This window comes from Podarcis pityusensis (genome assembly GCF_964106645.2).
Source record: "Podarcis pityusensis genome assembly, chromosome: 1".
In the NCBI taxonomy this organism is placed as follows: Eukaryota; Metazoa; Chordata; class Lepidosauria; order Squamata; family Lacertidae; genus Podarcis; species Podarcis pityusensis.
The window spans coordinates 22,408,113-22,423,262 of NC_138028.1; the positions used below are offsets into that span (position 1 = coordinate 22,408,113).

General features: G+C 45.0%; 1 protein-coding gene across 3 annotated transcripts in view; it reads right to left on the reverse strand.

Annotated features, from left to right (window-relative positions):
• RIN3 (Ras and Rab interactor 3) overlaps positions 1-15,150 on the reverse strand; it is an 84,775-nt gene that overhangs the window by 44,461 nt on the left and 25,164 nt on the right. For 2 of the 3 annotated variants that reach the window (XM_081016939.1, XM_081016941.1), the window contains exons 3-4: positions 14,001-14,115; positions 2,823-2,895 (exon numbers count right to left, since the gene is read on the reverse strand). In XM_081016939.1, the coding sequence (XP_080873065.1) occupies positions 2,823-2,895; positions 14,001-14,115 (188 nt within the window). Of the gene's footprint in view, positions 1-2,822; positions 2,896-9,421; positions 9,551-14,000; positions 14,116-15,150 lie in introns of those variants that run through there. The other variant, XM_081016940.1, reaches the window with a different exon arrangement.

Below are 15,150 nucleotides of genomic sequence, written 5' to 3' on the forward strand. Positions count from 1 at the left end.
TCCAGAACGGAAATCAACCCAGAGAACATGTAATTGATTACGTTCCATGTTTTTTCTTAACATTGAAATGACATAATGACAATGTAACTTCAGTAATTAATTTATGGAAGTTATCTACTTTTACCACAGCCGCCAGCAAGTCGAATACCATAGTTTAGAAGATGAACTACAGCAGAAGGGAAACAGCTCTGCATGCGATAAATACAGGGCAAAGCAGAAAACAATAGCTTCTTTACCTCCTACGAGGAGTGAAACAGCCGCAAGCTCTTCTCTGGGATCCCACACATTTGCACTGAGCAATTATTTGGCTTAGAGTGTCGTGCGAATGAGACTCACATCAACATAGAACAAGCCATCAGCATATTTCCTGCAGGTCAGTTGGTTGTAAAATGGTACAGGAGGGTAATCCAACTGAAGCAGGCTCTGATGTGGCCTTTGCTGACCTGCATTTCTCTCCTGGGATCCTTCCCACAGGAGAGTTCATAGTACTGGTCCTGTGAGATGGCGAGGGTGGGGTGGAGAGGAAGTCTGGCTCTTTTTATTGCTAACCCAAAGTCAATTATAATTCTTTTAAAAACAGCTTGGAACAGCTGAGTTTCAAATAGCTCGCTTGGCTTGTAGTTTCTCTGCACCGGAGGAAATCATTCTTTCACATGACTGGCACGAGTGCTGAGCAAACTGCCTGCCTTGACAGATCCCAGGATGGCTAAGAGATGAACTCATGATGGCCTTTCATCTCCCCTTCAGCTACTGTTGGCCTTAACTAGGGATGAGGGAGAAACTAAGTTCAATTTTCATTTAAGGGTGAATATTCCTAATTCACGAACCCAAACACAGACGTCTTTTGAAAATTTCACTTCTCCAACTCTTGCAGTGTGGTTCTCCAGCCAAGTAATGTACACAAAAATGCACATCTTAAAGTAAAATGTGCATTAAAATGCCTGTGTTGTTGAAAGAAACAATAAAAAGGCCCCCATACTGTATTAGGAAAAAAATGCATTGCAAAGATGTTTGAATTAGGCAAGATGGCATACAAAAATGTACACATGGAGAGAAATCCACACTAAAACGCTGCTGAAGTTTCAGGGAGACTTAAAAAAACAACAACTGGCAAACTGGTGTGTAAATGTGGAGAACTGAGCACTGGAAAAATGATTAACTGAGAGAAGTCAAAACTGAAATACTCACCTATCCTTAGTCTTAACATTAACCACACAATCTTTTCTTTAGCAAGTACTCTCATAGAGGCAGATGGGGCTTGTCAACCTGGGAAGGTAGCCCATTTAGGAGACGGAAAACTCTGATCCTAAACCTTCACTGCCCTGTGGTATACTTTCAGAAGAAGGTAAAACTAAGGAGTAAACCCTACACAATTCCGGGGTGGAGTCCCTAGGGTGGGTGGGTGGTGCGTTGTACACCTCCTTCTGGCGACTCCTGCAGCCAAGCTTGTGCCACACATATGGCTCTGCTTTCCTTTGGACCACATCAATCAGTAAGGCTAAGGGGAAGGCCTTGTCATCTGGGCAGCCCAGGACCTCCATACACCCTTCCCAGGCTTGCGTCCTGGGGAGGTCCCTTCAGTGCTGCTAACACAGCAGTTTGACTTCACCCCCAGAGGCACACTCCAATGTCATTTGAGAAAAACAGATGACAACAACAACAACAACAACAACAACAACAACAACAACAACTCCCATTGACAGGCAATTTTACAGATATTTTCAAGGCCAGCCAGAATACTTGATTTCAGAAAACACTTAATTATTTGAAGAACTCAATTTTCCCTCGCTTCTTCCCCCTACTTCCTTTCTTTTGTTCTTTTGAAAATCCATACATAAATTTGGACGTCACTTTTACTGAGTGTGTGTTAAAAATTAATTTGCCAAACAGCCTCTCCCCCACCAATTGAAAGCATTCTGTATGCCCTTGAATATTTTTAAAAGCAGAACCTCCTATACCCCTGCTGAAATTTGGTCACTGAGCAATTGTACATTGTCCAAACTAAGAGGAACTCGTGCCCACACTATGTCTCCCCACTGATGTTTAGTTAGAGACTTGGGAACTGATGTCACTATGCTCTGAGTTTTTCCACCCCTTGCAAGCAGCAGCCAACAAAGTCGCACAACGGCAAGGAAACAGAAGGCAATGACATCACACGACTTAGTTGAGATTCCTTCATTGCAGAGGTTTGGACTAGATGATCCTCAGGGTCCCTTCCAACTCTACAATTCTATGATTCTATGTTATTTAGCATTATGAGGAAGAGTGGCAGCAGCTCTGTGTTCACCGAAACATGCTATCAGCATGATGTACAGATATAACCAATAACAACAACATCAAATGAGAAGCTTTCTTTCATAATTGCCTTCTCACTTTCATGAACACAAGGGAGTGAATATGCAGTGACAGTTTTCTGGTTTTGTTCAGTTGCAAAACACATTCATTTGTAAAAGATTTATATGCTAACCTCTCGCAAAATATGGGCCATATGCAACGATATATAGACACACACACCATTAGAAGTACCTCAGAAGAATCATTAAATGAATGGCTCCTCAGAAAGGTTTTTAACAACTGCATAGACCTGTTGGGATAAATAAGTCTTCAAGATGTCCCCACAGCCAAAAGCAAGAATGCCTGTTAAGAGATGCAAATGTTATGCAAATGTGCCCTTTTTGATTGCTGCCCTTTTTGTCCTCTCTTTTTGGCGATGCGTAAGGAATCACCCAATTTGATGGGCTATGTTGTCCTAGAATCTCCCCATTGAACATTCCCATATGTGAACAGAGACACCATAATCGGAAAACATAAATCCAACTTACCTACTGACACAGTAGAATGCAATCAGTTTGAAGATATCTTCAAACACGAGAAAGGACCCTTCCAAATACAGTACTGATTGAGAAACAAGAGAGGAAAAAAATCAGGGACTTTTCTGTATAAATCAGGAAGCTGATGAATCCTCAAGGAATGAGGATGTGAACGTTTCATATTTGAACTAGGAAGCATTGCAAAACACTCATTCACATGGCAAAATGTCAATCTAAATTTATACATTTTTATAAGATACGGTACAGCGAAATTAGCGAGGAACAGTGAAGGAACTAAAGATAAACAGTTTATTTAAAGAAATATTTCACTCTGGTTCATCTCCTAAACTCAGTTCTGCTTTCCCAGTTGTTCAGAGGCAGCATTTTAAAAACGGTTTCATATTGTGTCATGACCATTCCACAAGCCTACTATCACATACGAAAGGTCTTGTGGAAGTAGCTTCCTGCTATGCAATTAATTCTCAAGCCACCTAGCACCAAGAGACCAGCTTTCCACAACATATTTCATGTACTGTTCATGAATTTCTCTGAAGGGAGATATTGGCGGAGTCGCCAAGCTGCAGGCATAGCATTGCCATCTTTCTATAGGTAAAGAATCAATGCTGAGTACACCTGCATAAGAGGAAGAAATCAATAGGAGAAGCTTCTCCCCAAAATGCACCTTCATACTGGCAAACAATTTAACCTGTTCACTTCTGCATTTTATATGACTGCTGAATTAAAGAACTAACAGGTGATAAACAGGTGATCAGGTACAGCAACTGAGTCAACCTTTCTCAAAGTGGAGGGGCTTGCTGCGGTCTCTCAATCATTTTGGTTGCCCAAGGGCACCAGTTTTCTCTCATAACAAGCAAAGCATTATAGTGGTTGCATCCATTGCTCCCCTCTCTCTTTCATTCTCTCCCTCTCCTCCTGCCCTCCACTCTCTCTAACACATTACAACTTCCTTGCGAAGGTCAGTTCATTCAAATTTCCTTTCATGAACACAATGTAAGTTTCAAAACAAAAAGTAAAACAGACTGTCTTCACACCAGCTACATGAGAGCCCCGCCAGGGTGTTTTCACACACACAAAGTGGCTTTTGCAATGCAAATGTAAAAATCAGGCACTGGCTAGAATGCAGATTGGATTTATAAATAGCTCTCTTCCACTTTCCACCTGACATTAAGAACATTTGCAGATGAGCGCAAATAGTACAAGAGGGGCTAGAAAGTGCTTTTAGTTTCATATGTGTAAAAAAATGCCATTCAAAGCTTTTTTTAAGCCTGAGAAATATTAATGTCCTGGACAATGACTTCAATGGCAAGGTATTATATGCAATAGGAGCAGCAAAATGTTCATCTCTAAATATTATGTATTGATTAACTAACTACAGTAGGGACTTTTTGAGTGTGTGTTTTAAAACTTCTTTCCTGGATATCAGCTTAATTATTAGTAGAAAATGATTAGCATGCATAGTTCAGTTTTTGTTTCCTGTTCACCTCACTGATGTGTGCGCGGGGGTGGGGGGGCGGCGGGGTGCAGTTTGCAAATGTCTGCTGGAAAGTATCTAGAAGATATTACTGATGTGTGGCTATATAAATGTTAACATCAACAAGAACAAGTAAAAGAGTCTTGAGGCACCTTAAAGGTTAACCAATTCATAGACTCAAGAAGAAAAGCATGAAGTAAAACCTTAGATGGTAGGGGAATGCCTGTGAGTCAACTTTGACAGGTAGGGGGGACTGTCCACCTATCAGGTGGCCTACCAGTCACCTAATATCATCCTGACATTGAATGATTGGCACCTGGGTAGTCACACCCACTTGTCAAAGTTGGCCTATGGGGATGTGGGGAGATAAAGCTCTCGCCCACCAAGCCAAAAAGGTTCTTCACCCCTGGACTAGAATGTTCCAATGAGAGAGAGGCAGAGAGGGAGGGAGGATCATAGAAATGTAGAGCTGGAAAGGAACCACGAGAGTCATCTTGTTCAATCCTCTGCAATGCAAGAATGTCAACACGCAGTCCCCCAACCAATTTGAAACCATACTGGACTCTGCTTAGTTTTGCAAATGTGCTAGCAGTTTTATTGCTGCATCACTATCACCCTTCAAGTTAGCTGAGGGGGTGGGAGACTGGTGAAAATCTCTCAGCTTTGACACCAACACACAGCACCTTCAGGCAGAAGCAGCTTGCTGTCAGGGACAGAGCTGTATGCCAGCTTCCAGTTAGCTGGGTCCCTATAGCTCACCAGGAGCCGGAGGGGTGAGGTGGCAGCAGGTGCGCCAAGTTGGGCCCAACATTTGGGGGGCTGTCATGCATGCATGACATCTCACATACCCCCCAAGTCTGGCCAGGCCTGCTGGGACGTGTGGGTGTCCCTTTGAGGAAGTGATCGCAGTGGGGAGCGGGGAGGGTGAAAAGCGCTCTCCACGCCTCCCGCCCCCACCCAGCATGCCAGTGCTTGCTGGAGGTGGTGTGGAATGGTGGCCCCTCAATATTTGGGGGCTCAACCCCCTGCCTACAAATATTGGGGGGCTGAAGCCCCTTCTGCCCCTATAGCTGGCACCCCTGGGTGGCAGGGCAGTCAGCCAATCTAGGCCTTCTGTCACTGCATTTGCATCACCCTACCCCTTTCCCCCCAGTAAGCAACAGTGACCCACATGCCAGGAAGCTAGTGTAGCAGCACCACCCCATGTGTCAAACTGCTTCTGCCCTAAGGCACACTCTACTACTGTACTGCCTACTGCTGAGGTCTACCTGCCCTGGGCCCACCCATTTAAATAATTTTTCAATGGTAGGAGTGACCATTTTAACTCCCCAGAGAGATGCTGGTGCAAGGTACACCTGTTTTCACTGCCACCTGTTGCTCTCAGGTAAGCCTGCCAGCTATTTTTTTCTTCTACTTAACTGAAGAAAAATTCTGGAGAACTCACAAGCTTGCTCACTATTTTTGGTGGTTAAGTTGGTCCTGCCAAAAGGTATAGCGCTGCTTCGGTGTCCACATATTTCCTCATCAATAATATGTGAATTCTGAGAAACACCTACACTACTTGGGCACAAGGCAAGGCAAGGCCTTTTGTTCCAAAGAAAACAGAACAGAAAGAAGGAAATTGTGCTTACTTACAAGAGGGAGATTTTCTTTCCTTTCCTCAGGAAGTTTCACCTTAGAGAAAGTGATTAAAGTTTAAAATGAAAACTGTTTGTGTTTTCTGGCTGCCTCAAGAACTGCTTCAAGTTTTCTTTCAAATAACCCGGGGCAGAGTTCCCATCAACTCTGACATTTTCAGGACAGTATGGAAAATCCCTATTATACTCTGAATAAAAACCCCTGAATCTTCTCAGATTCTGGAAATACTCTGATTATATATCTTATTTTTACAGAAAGCAAACTACCCTAAGATACAAAGTGGTCCCCAGCCCGCCAGGCCAACCCAACCAATGGAAATAATGTGGGGGGCCACTCAGGTATCTGGTGATGTGGTGTGCGGGGGGCAGCAGTAAGATGTTGGAGGACAAAGCTCCATGTGACACATAGACCTAATCTGCACTTCCCAAAACAATGTGTGAACCGAAATGCAGCTAACCTATCGGCGCTGTTCAAGTCGCAACAATGTCTTTTTGTGCAGTAGAATTTCTACCCCTCTCTTATCCCTCCATGAGCCCTACACCCTCCCCCAATTTGCTTCAGAGGGCTGGGGTAAACCTCAGAACAGATTTAGAGATGGGTGCAAGGTGGGGTGGGGATTTAGTTGTGTAAGCAGAAACAGACACAATGCGGGAGTTAGCGCTACACTGGATTCCTCCCTTTGAAATTCACACTTGTCTTAATCATATGATGATGCGGCATGCAGACTTTTTTTTAAAAAAGTGTACAAAACTGGGTTTATTATGGGAAATTGCAAAACATGTACATCATGCATAACTGCGTAGAAAAATGTGTAGATTAAGGGAAATTGAAACTAAAATGCTGATGAATCTTCATGAAGTTTTTAAAAAAGCACAAACTGATGTGGAAATGTGGAGAACTGGGAAAATGAGAAAATTCAAGAAACTGAAAGGGAGATTTGTCCGTCCCATAGTAACACTAAAATGCTGATTAATTTTCATGAGGACTTTAAATAAAATAGCGAACTGATGCAGAAATGTGGGGAACTGAACTTACGATAGGAAAAAATGAAAATCCGAGAGAAACCAAAATGGACAGATTAGTCCATAACTAGCCAAATGTAGGGTAGCCATATGTCCTATTTTGCAGGGAACAGGCCCCTGTTTGAAGAGGATCTCTATCTGAACAGCCGTCTGATCCAAGCACAGCTTGCAGAATGACGAAAAAGGAGAGCAGAGGCCTTGAAGTTGCCCATCAACAGAAAGCGCTTAAACATCAGGTTGAACAGGCACACGGGCCCCCTGATCACAGTCTTGTTGACTCTGATGAGATGCATTGCATTTCTCAGTTTATAGCTTGTACAAATCTTGAGTCCTCTTTCTTGGGGACGTGCAAGCAGCCATGAATCATCACCCCTGCCTTACAAAACTGCCTGAGCAACACTTCCCCTTAAACTTTTGACACCCACCCCTCGCGAACCACTTTGCAAGCGAAATAGTCCCCTGTGCATTCATTTGAACAAAAAGCAACCATCTTACAACTTGGTGTTTGCAACGACATAAACCAAACGCAAAGTGGTAGAAAGCCCCATTCCTTTGCAGGTTGTGCAATCCTGTTTCAGACAACAAAATTTACTGGGCCAGCCCTGCCCTACCCTCAAGAGCAAAATATGTAGACTTCACTACTAGTTGGAGACAAACTGATAGAGGACAGTCTCTCCCCCAGGTGGATCCTCACAACCAGGGCTGCCCCCAAACTTCTTGTTATCTGACAAAGAGTCCAAATGACCCCCCCCCCACACACACACCCTTGATAATTTTTTGCCTGGCTAGTTATCCTTCAGCTCAAATAATGACTCTTGCTTGCCTGGATGGAGGATAGAGAGGGGTGTCAAGTGTGGGCTGAAAGTAGCATACTGCACAAAGGTAACATTCAGGGGCGTAAACCCTGTTGCACTGCCTGAGGCAAAATGGGAATGTGTTGCCCTGCCCCACTGAAGCCTCTCTTATCTGGGATGTGCAGCAGCACCTGCAAAGTGGTGATGTTGACCGTGGGTTCTGGTGAGATATTGTGAGTCCTTGCTGAAATCTCACGAGATCTCATGGGATCTCACGGAATTTTGACAAAGTTTCATTAGATTTTTGGCAAGATCTCCTTGGTGCTTCTGCCTGCGCTGCTTCTCTTGTAGCGAAGGCAGGGCACCTGCAGAAGGGCCTGTTCTTGAGCTTCCCCCTACCTGAGGAAGCTGCCTCACCCAGCCTCATGGGTGAGCCGGCCCTGGCAACATTTAAATTCATTGTTCTTCTGACCCTGCCCAACACTGGCATGTGACCTGCAGAAGTTTGCCCAGAGGAGATGTGCCCCTTGGACTGAAAAAGGTTCCCCACATGTTTGTAAGCGTGCCATGGCTGTGGGGGAGAGAAATGGTAATTGTGTGCTTCACAACTGAAGTAATGCTGGTGGCCATCTCAGGGGGTGGGGGTGGGCCATGCACCATGGAGTCCCAGGCTTCAGCTGCCCCAATCCCTTCACCATGCTTCATGGCAGGACTGCCCCTGTGCCCAGCAACCCTAAGGCAGAGAAATAGTGTCCTTTAAATTGGTGTGAGGATACCCTGATACCCAAAGTTGCAGTCCAGCACTCCATCCAGCCTGTGATACAGGATTTGGCCCCCACTAGCACTGCTTTGGGGACGCGGGTGGCACTGTGGGTTAAACCACAGAGCCTAGGACTTGCTGATCAGGTCGGCGGTTGGAATCCCCGCGACGGGGTGAGCTCCTGTTGCTCGGTCCCTGCTCCTGCCAACCTAGCAGTTCGAAAGCACCTCAAAGTGCAAGTAGATAAATAGGTACCACTCTGGCGGGAAGGTAAACGGCATTTCCGTGCGCTGCTCTGGTTTGCCAGAAGTGGCTTAGTCATGCTGACCACATGACCCGGAAGCTGTACGCCGGCTCCCTCGGTCAATAAAGCAAGATGAGCACCACAACCCCAGAGTCGGTCACAACTGGACCTAATGGTCAGGGGTCCCTTTACCTTTACTAGCACTGCTTTGAGTCTGTACCACTACAAACCATTATCAGGAATGCTTCTTTTGAAAGCTACTTCAGTCTGAACAGGCACATTTCCTGGCTATAAAACTTCGCTCTCCTCTCCCTTTGTTTACACTAGTGAATAGTTCTGACCTTAATAATGACATTTGTTTGAGAATCCCAAGGTCAATGGAAGGAATCATGCTTTAGCTCAGCTAAATCCTTTGCTCTCCATGTTTAATCCATGTGTACAGTTAGTCTGAAGCCAATTAACTTTGCTAAAGCAAAGTTACTTCTTTTTTTTTTTTAATAATGATTTAAACTGCAGGAAGTCTATCAGATTGCCCTGGCATGCAGGCACTACCAATGTTATTGTATCCTTAGAAAAAAAAATATGAGAGAGAATTTCTCTTCTTTTTCAAAAAAGTTATACAGATAATTCATGAGTAGATACAACAAGGTGGGCAACTTACCCTGAATGAGGAAGGAAATCGGAGGCACGACCCTGAGTTTGCTCTGGTGTGCTGCGGTCAAAGTTACTAAATATGGAGAACGGACAGAGATACTTGAGCTAAAAATAGAATGAGTCACCATGACCGGAATGCAACATCCCAGAGGCTCCAAGGATCGTCCTGCATGTCTGTGGTGACATCTTCCGTACACTGAATGGGATTGAATTTGGAAATCAAACATTGTCTTCCTGCCACTACTCCATGCTACTTAACTCTTTGCTGTCACTGGTCAGAAGGTAGAATTGATGTCGACAGGATACTACTTTGGAACTCGCTCTGCAACCATTCATTTAGTCTAGCTGGGACCAAAGGCCCTTAACCAAAACTGCCTCCTTCAGCAGTCTTTCCATCTAGCTGAATCAAAGGAAGAGGCAGGATGTCAAAGTCAATGATCTGGGGGTGAGGCATCAATCTGCTCAGGATCCAGTACCATTTAGCTCTGGGCCTCCACAACTGTCTCCATCTGCACCCATTTCACCCAGTTGCAGTGAAGGGGAACGGTTACAGGCAGCAAGGCTTCCTCCATTAGCCTGGCTAGGACCTGTTGCTATTTGGCGCCTGCCCTCCTGGAAATTTTATTTCTATATTTCTTTGTTTATTTGTATACCGCTTTTCGTTATATACTGAATACAAAGTGGTTTCCGATACACTACGTGATAAACCAGGTCATTAAAATGCATAGAATCCAGTAATTAACAGTTTGACAGTGATAATAAAATTAATACTGTGGTACAGAACAGCCCCCGCACAAAAAATAAGAATAATACCTCATCTGTAGCCAAGGCAACCAAATTTGCTTCTTCTCCTTGAGACCGGCCCTATCACTGGTTGGGTGAGGCTGCTGTTTACAGGCAGCTGGCTTGGGGTGCCGTGAAAAGGGAGCAAATTGTTACATTATTTAATTATTGCTGTGTTTTTGCTTCCAGAGAGGGGCACGTGTGGAGTTTCCTGCCTTGGGTGCCAAAATACCTTGGCCAGCCTTTGGTACTATGTACCTTGAGCCTTGACTCACAGGAGGCGATGTCTCGGGATAGCACATATGTCATCAATTATAATCCATTATTTTAACTGTGAAGTGCCTTGAGCTCATCAGCAGAAAGAAGGTACAGGTGGTACCTCGGGTTACAGACGCTTCAGGTTACAGACGCTTCAGGTTACAGACTCCGCTAACCCAGAAATAGTACCTCAGGTTAAGAACTTTGCTTCAGGATGAGAACAGAAATCGTGCTCCAGCAGCGCAGCAGCAGCAGGAGGCCCCATTAGCTAAAGTGGTCTTCAGGATAAGAACAGTTTCAGGTTAAGAACGGACCTCCAGAACGAATTAAGTTCTTAATCCGAGGTACCACTGTATATAAAACATGGCAAATAATTACAGTGGTACCTCGGGTTAAGTACTTAATTCGTTCTGGAGGTCCGTTCTTAACCTGAAACTGTTCTTAACCTGAAGCACCACTTTAGCTAATGGGGCCTCCCACTGCCGCCGCGCCACCGGAGCATGATTTCTGTTCTCATCCTGAAGCAAAGTTCTTAACCCGAGGTACTATTTCTGGGTTAGCGGAGTCTGTAACCTGAAGCGTATGTAACCTGAAGCATACATAACCCAAGGTACCACTGTACAGTATGTACGAACAGTGCAGAGCTTTTTGGAGAAGCAGCAGGAGGGAAGCACGGAATACACATATAACAAACAACCCCAAGGGGCAATCCTATTACTGGCATTGTGTTGCAATTAGTTTATGCAACATTTCATTAAATCTTTTGCCATGGAACGGAAGATTTCAAAGCGCACAGTATCTGTGGGCTAAATGATGCCCGCCACAAACAACACCGAACTCCCGGGAGTTCCCAAACTGATGCAGGATTAAGCCAGAGCAAAATGGTCTCTTCAGTCAAAAGAATAAAGCTGCCTTTTGCCTACCTCTGCCTAGTTATCCCCTTCAATTCCCTCATTAGCTTCCGTATGAATAATGCATGGATGCCACTCGAGATAGTTTCATAGCTCCTCAATTGTTCAAGCTAATTTAACACTCTCTGAATCATGATATGCCATAAAGCCCATGAATATTCCCCAAGCACTTCTGCGGCTTGAGCAGTTTGCAGTGCCAGAGATTCAAAGAAATGTATGCAGGCTGGTTGGTTGCTTGCTGCTTCTTTTTAACCTTTCCAAAAGCAGCAGCAGCGAGGCAAACACCACCAGCTTGCAATGCTGCTTATCAGAAAATGAGCTCAAGCTCTCCAGGGGGCATCAGGGTAAAACGTAACTCTCATTTTATTTTATTTTATTTTTCAGGGAGGGGATGCGGGAGGCTGTGAAGTTCAGATGGCTAACTACTGTGAAAAGTATATATGTGTTTAAAGCGTTTGACCTCTCTTTGGCACAACTCATTACCCCTGTGAATGGAGTTTCTGAGAACATTCTGCTGGAGAAATTTCATCAGCAAGAGGGCCATTGTGTGCCAGGCTGCTTGGAGCACAGGGCATTGTATTTTGAAGGCTGTGGTACTCCAGGGTAGCCATTAGCATCTGAATTCACTTAATAACCTTATCAGCAGGAACTGTGAAGGCCGGCATGCGGTGGTGGCTTATGTAACTAGAAGGTCTATGTTGGAAAACTGCCAGTAGTGTAATTAAGGAGGGGCACACATCCCACTTCAAAAATCACATAAGTAAAATGCCTTCTCCCCATATAAGCAAGCAGATCATCCAGCTGGTGTAGTTTTATCCAGTTTTTCAAGGATGCCCTATCTAAGGTTACAAGGATCCTTGGAGTTCCAGGTGGTCACTTATCTTCAGAAATGCCTGCTTCATCTAAGCATCTCTATTTTAAATATAAAGTTTCCACATGTTCTATCCTTCCTCCTCTCCCTTTCTCTTCACTTGTTTCACCACTGGGCCAACAGCCTTAGACCCTTCCCTCTTTCTTCCCCTTTCCTCTTCCCACCCTAGTTCCTCAGCCATCATCGAGGTAGGGCAACATCCTTCTTTTCTTCCCTTCCTCCCCTCCTCCTTTAGTAAAATTCGTCCTTGCACTTTCCTCACTCTCCTTCCATCCTTGTCTGCCATCCCTCTCCTCCATATCCTCCCCGATGAGATATGCCTTTAGAGCTTCCAGATGTTGTGTTTTATCCAGCAGCTGTGGTGTACTTAATGGTGTGGGCCTCATGCACCCCAACTCCTGTCTGGAATGTCTTGTTGGCCGGGCTGTGGTGTCACATGGAAGCAGCCCACACCAGATGTGCTCCTTTCCTCACCGTCCCTGATTCAAACTTTGGCTCTTTCATTAACATTTTATTTTGGACATTTGTCTGACCCAGCAAAGCAATTCCAATGTGGAATTCATGACCTCAAGACATAGTGATGGCCATTATCTTCTACAGCTGTGGAAAAGGATCAGACAAAATCACTGAGGATTACATTAGCCATGATAGGTAAACTAGACTCTGCAAGGGCAGTATAACTCCACAAAGTAGATACTTGAGAACAAGGAAGACAGGAAGGCCATCCAATTCATGTGAACGCCGAGAAGGAACAGGAACAGGAAACCTGTGCCCCTCCAGAGGCTGTTGGACTCCAACTCCCATCAGACTTGATTACTGGCCATGCTGACGGGGGCTGATGGGAGTTGGAGTCCAACAACCTCCAGAGGGTCACTTACTGTCCACCATTAATGTAGTATTACTGGCATGTTGCAGACTACACCTGCTAACAACAGCAGCAGCAACAGTTTGAGGGGGCCCTTCAGCTTTCTGCAGTAAGAAAAGAAATACAAAAAAAGCACTGTGAAGGAACAAGAATGGATGACATCATCGTATGGCCGCCTTGCAAAATGATAATTCCAACTCAAACGCCCAGTGCGTAAGCAGTCAGAAAAGTTGTTTGTGGCTCAAAGGGACTCTCACTGAGGCAAAGGAAACTGCCAGTGTGGAATCTTGGCAACTGGTTAGATAAAAAGGATGAGGAGGAACACTTGTATTTAATGCGAGGCCAAGGAGGTCATCAACAGGAAGCCCAGCAGGAGGTGGAGACATAACATGTTTGGTGAAGATAACCAGTGTTTTGAGAAGACACTGATATGAAATGTGTTTATGAGACAATGATAAGAGAATGGAAAAACCACAGGGAAACTCTTTCCTAAGGCTTGGGCTCTCCTTGGCTGGAGGCATTCAAAGCAGCAGCTGGACATCTGTGGTTTCCAGCAATTGGTATCCATAATCATGCTGCCTCTGGACAGTGATGGTAGAACATAACCATCAGGGTTAGTAGCCACTGAGAGCCTTATGTTCAGCAAATCTGTCTAATCCCTACTTTAAAGCCATCCAAGTTGGTGGCCATCCCTACTTTTTGTGGGCGTGCATTCCATAGTTCACCTATGCACTTTGTGAAGAAGCACTTTCTTTTGCCTGTCCTGAATCTTAATGAAGATCATAATGAAGAGACACACACATTTGCATTGAAAATGATCTAGGTGCAGGTATATTGTGGACAGGGTGCAAAATAGTTTGGTGGAGAGATAAGTTTCAAAACTCAGGAATAAACTTACATGATTTTTCTTCTTTAATCCTGTATTCTGAAATGTCAGAAGCCTCCACCAGGGCTGGGAAATGAACTGAGAGAAGCAGATTTTTCAGGTTCTCATCTTTCCGAACTATGAATATCTAACCAGAGAAAAGAGGGTGCGTGAAATTATATCATGCAACAACAACAAAAAGGGGTCATTCAAGTATGACCTGTTCAGTAGTCATTATATCAGAACTGGGTCAAGATTTATGTACCTTTTATTTAAGAATATAAAAGGTCCCTGCTGGACCAGACCAAAGGTCTAGAGTAGACCAATGTTCTGTTCCCATAGCAGCCAACCAGATGCTTATAGGAAGCCTACAAAAAGGATCTGAGCCCAATAGCCCTCTCTCAACAACTGATATTCAGATACATGCTTTTACCGATCCTGTAGGTAAAATGCCATTCATGGCCTCCACTAATTTCTCTAATCCTCTTTCAAAGCAGTTGGTGGCCATTACTACATCATACATCAGAAAAATACACAGTTTAACTATGCACGGTGTGAAGACACTGTCTTGAATCTCCCAGTGCTCAGCTTCATTGTATAACCCCAGGGTCTGGTATTTTGGGAGACTGAGAAAAAGAACCGTATCCGTTTTCTCCACACTATGTGCAATACCATGTTATAAATGGCTGTCATGTGCAAGTAAAAAGCTCTCAGTGTTGTCATCTTTCTTCATAGGGTGTTGCCCCAGCTCATTGATCATGTCGATTACGCTTTTCTGCACCTTTGCCAGCTCTACATTACAGTGGTGCCCCGCAAGACGAACGCCTCGCAAGACGGAAAACCCGCTAGACAAAAGGGTTTTCCGTTTTGGAGGCGCTTCGCAAAACGAATTTCCCTATGGGCTTGCTTCGCAAGACGAAAGCCCATAGGGAAATCTCCGGGACAGCGGGGAAGCGCAGCGCGTCTTCCCCACTGTCCTCGGACCTCCTCCCCCCGCCCGGCATCGGAACGAAGCTCCGATGGGGGGGGGGAACGCCTCCTCCCGCCGCCCGGCATCGGAACGAAGCTCCGATGCCGGGCGGCGGGGGGGAACGCCTCCTCCCCCCCCGCCCGGCATCGGAACGAAGCTCCGATGCCGGGCGGCGGGGGGGGAACGCCTCCTCCCCCCGCCCGGCATCGGAAC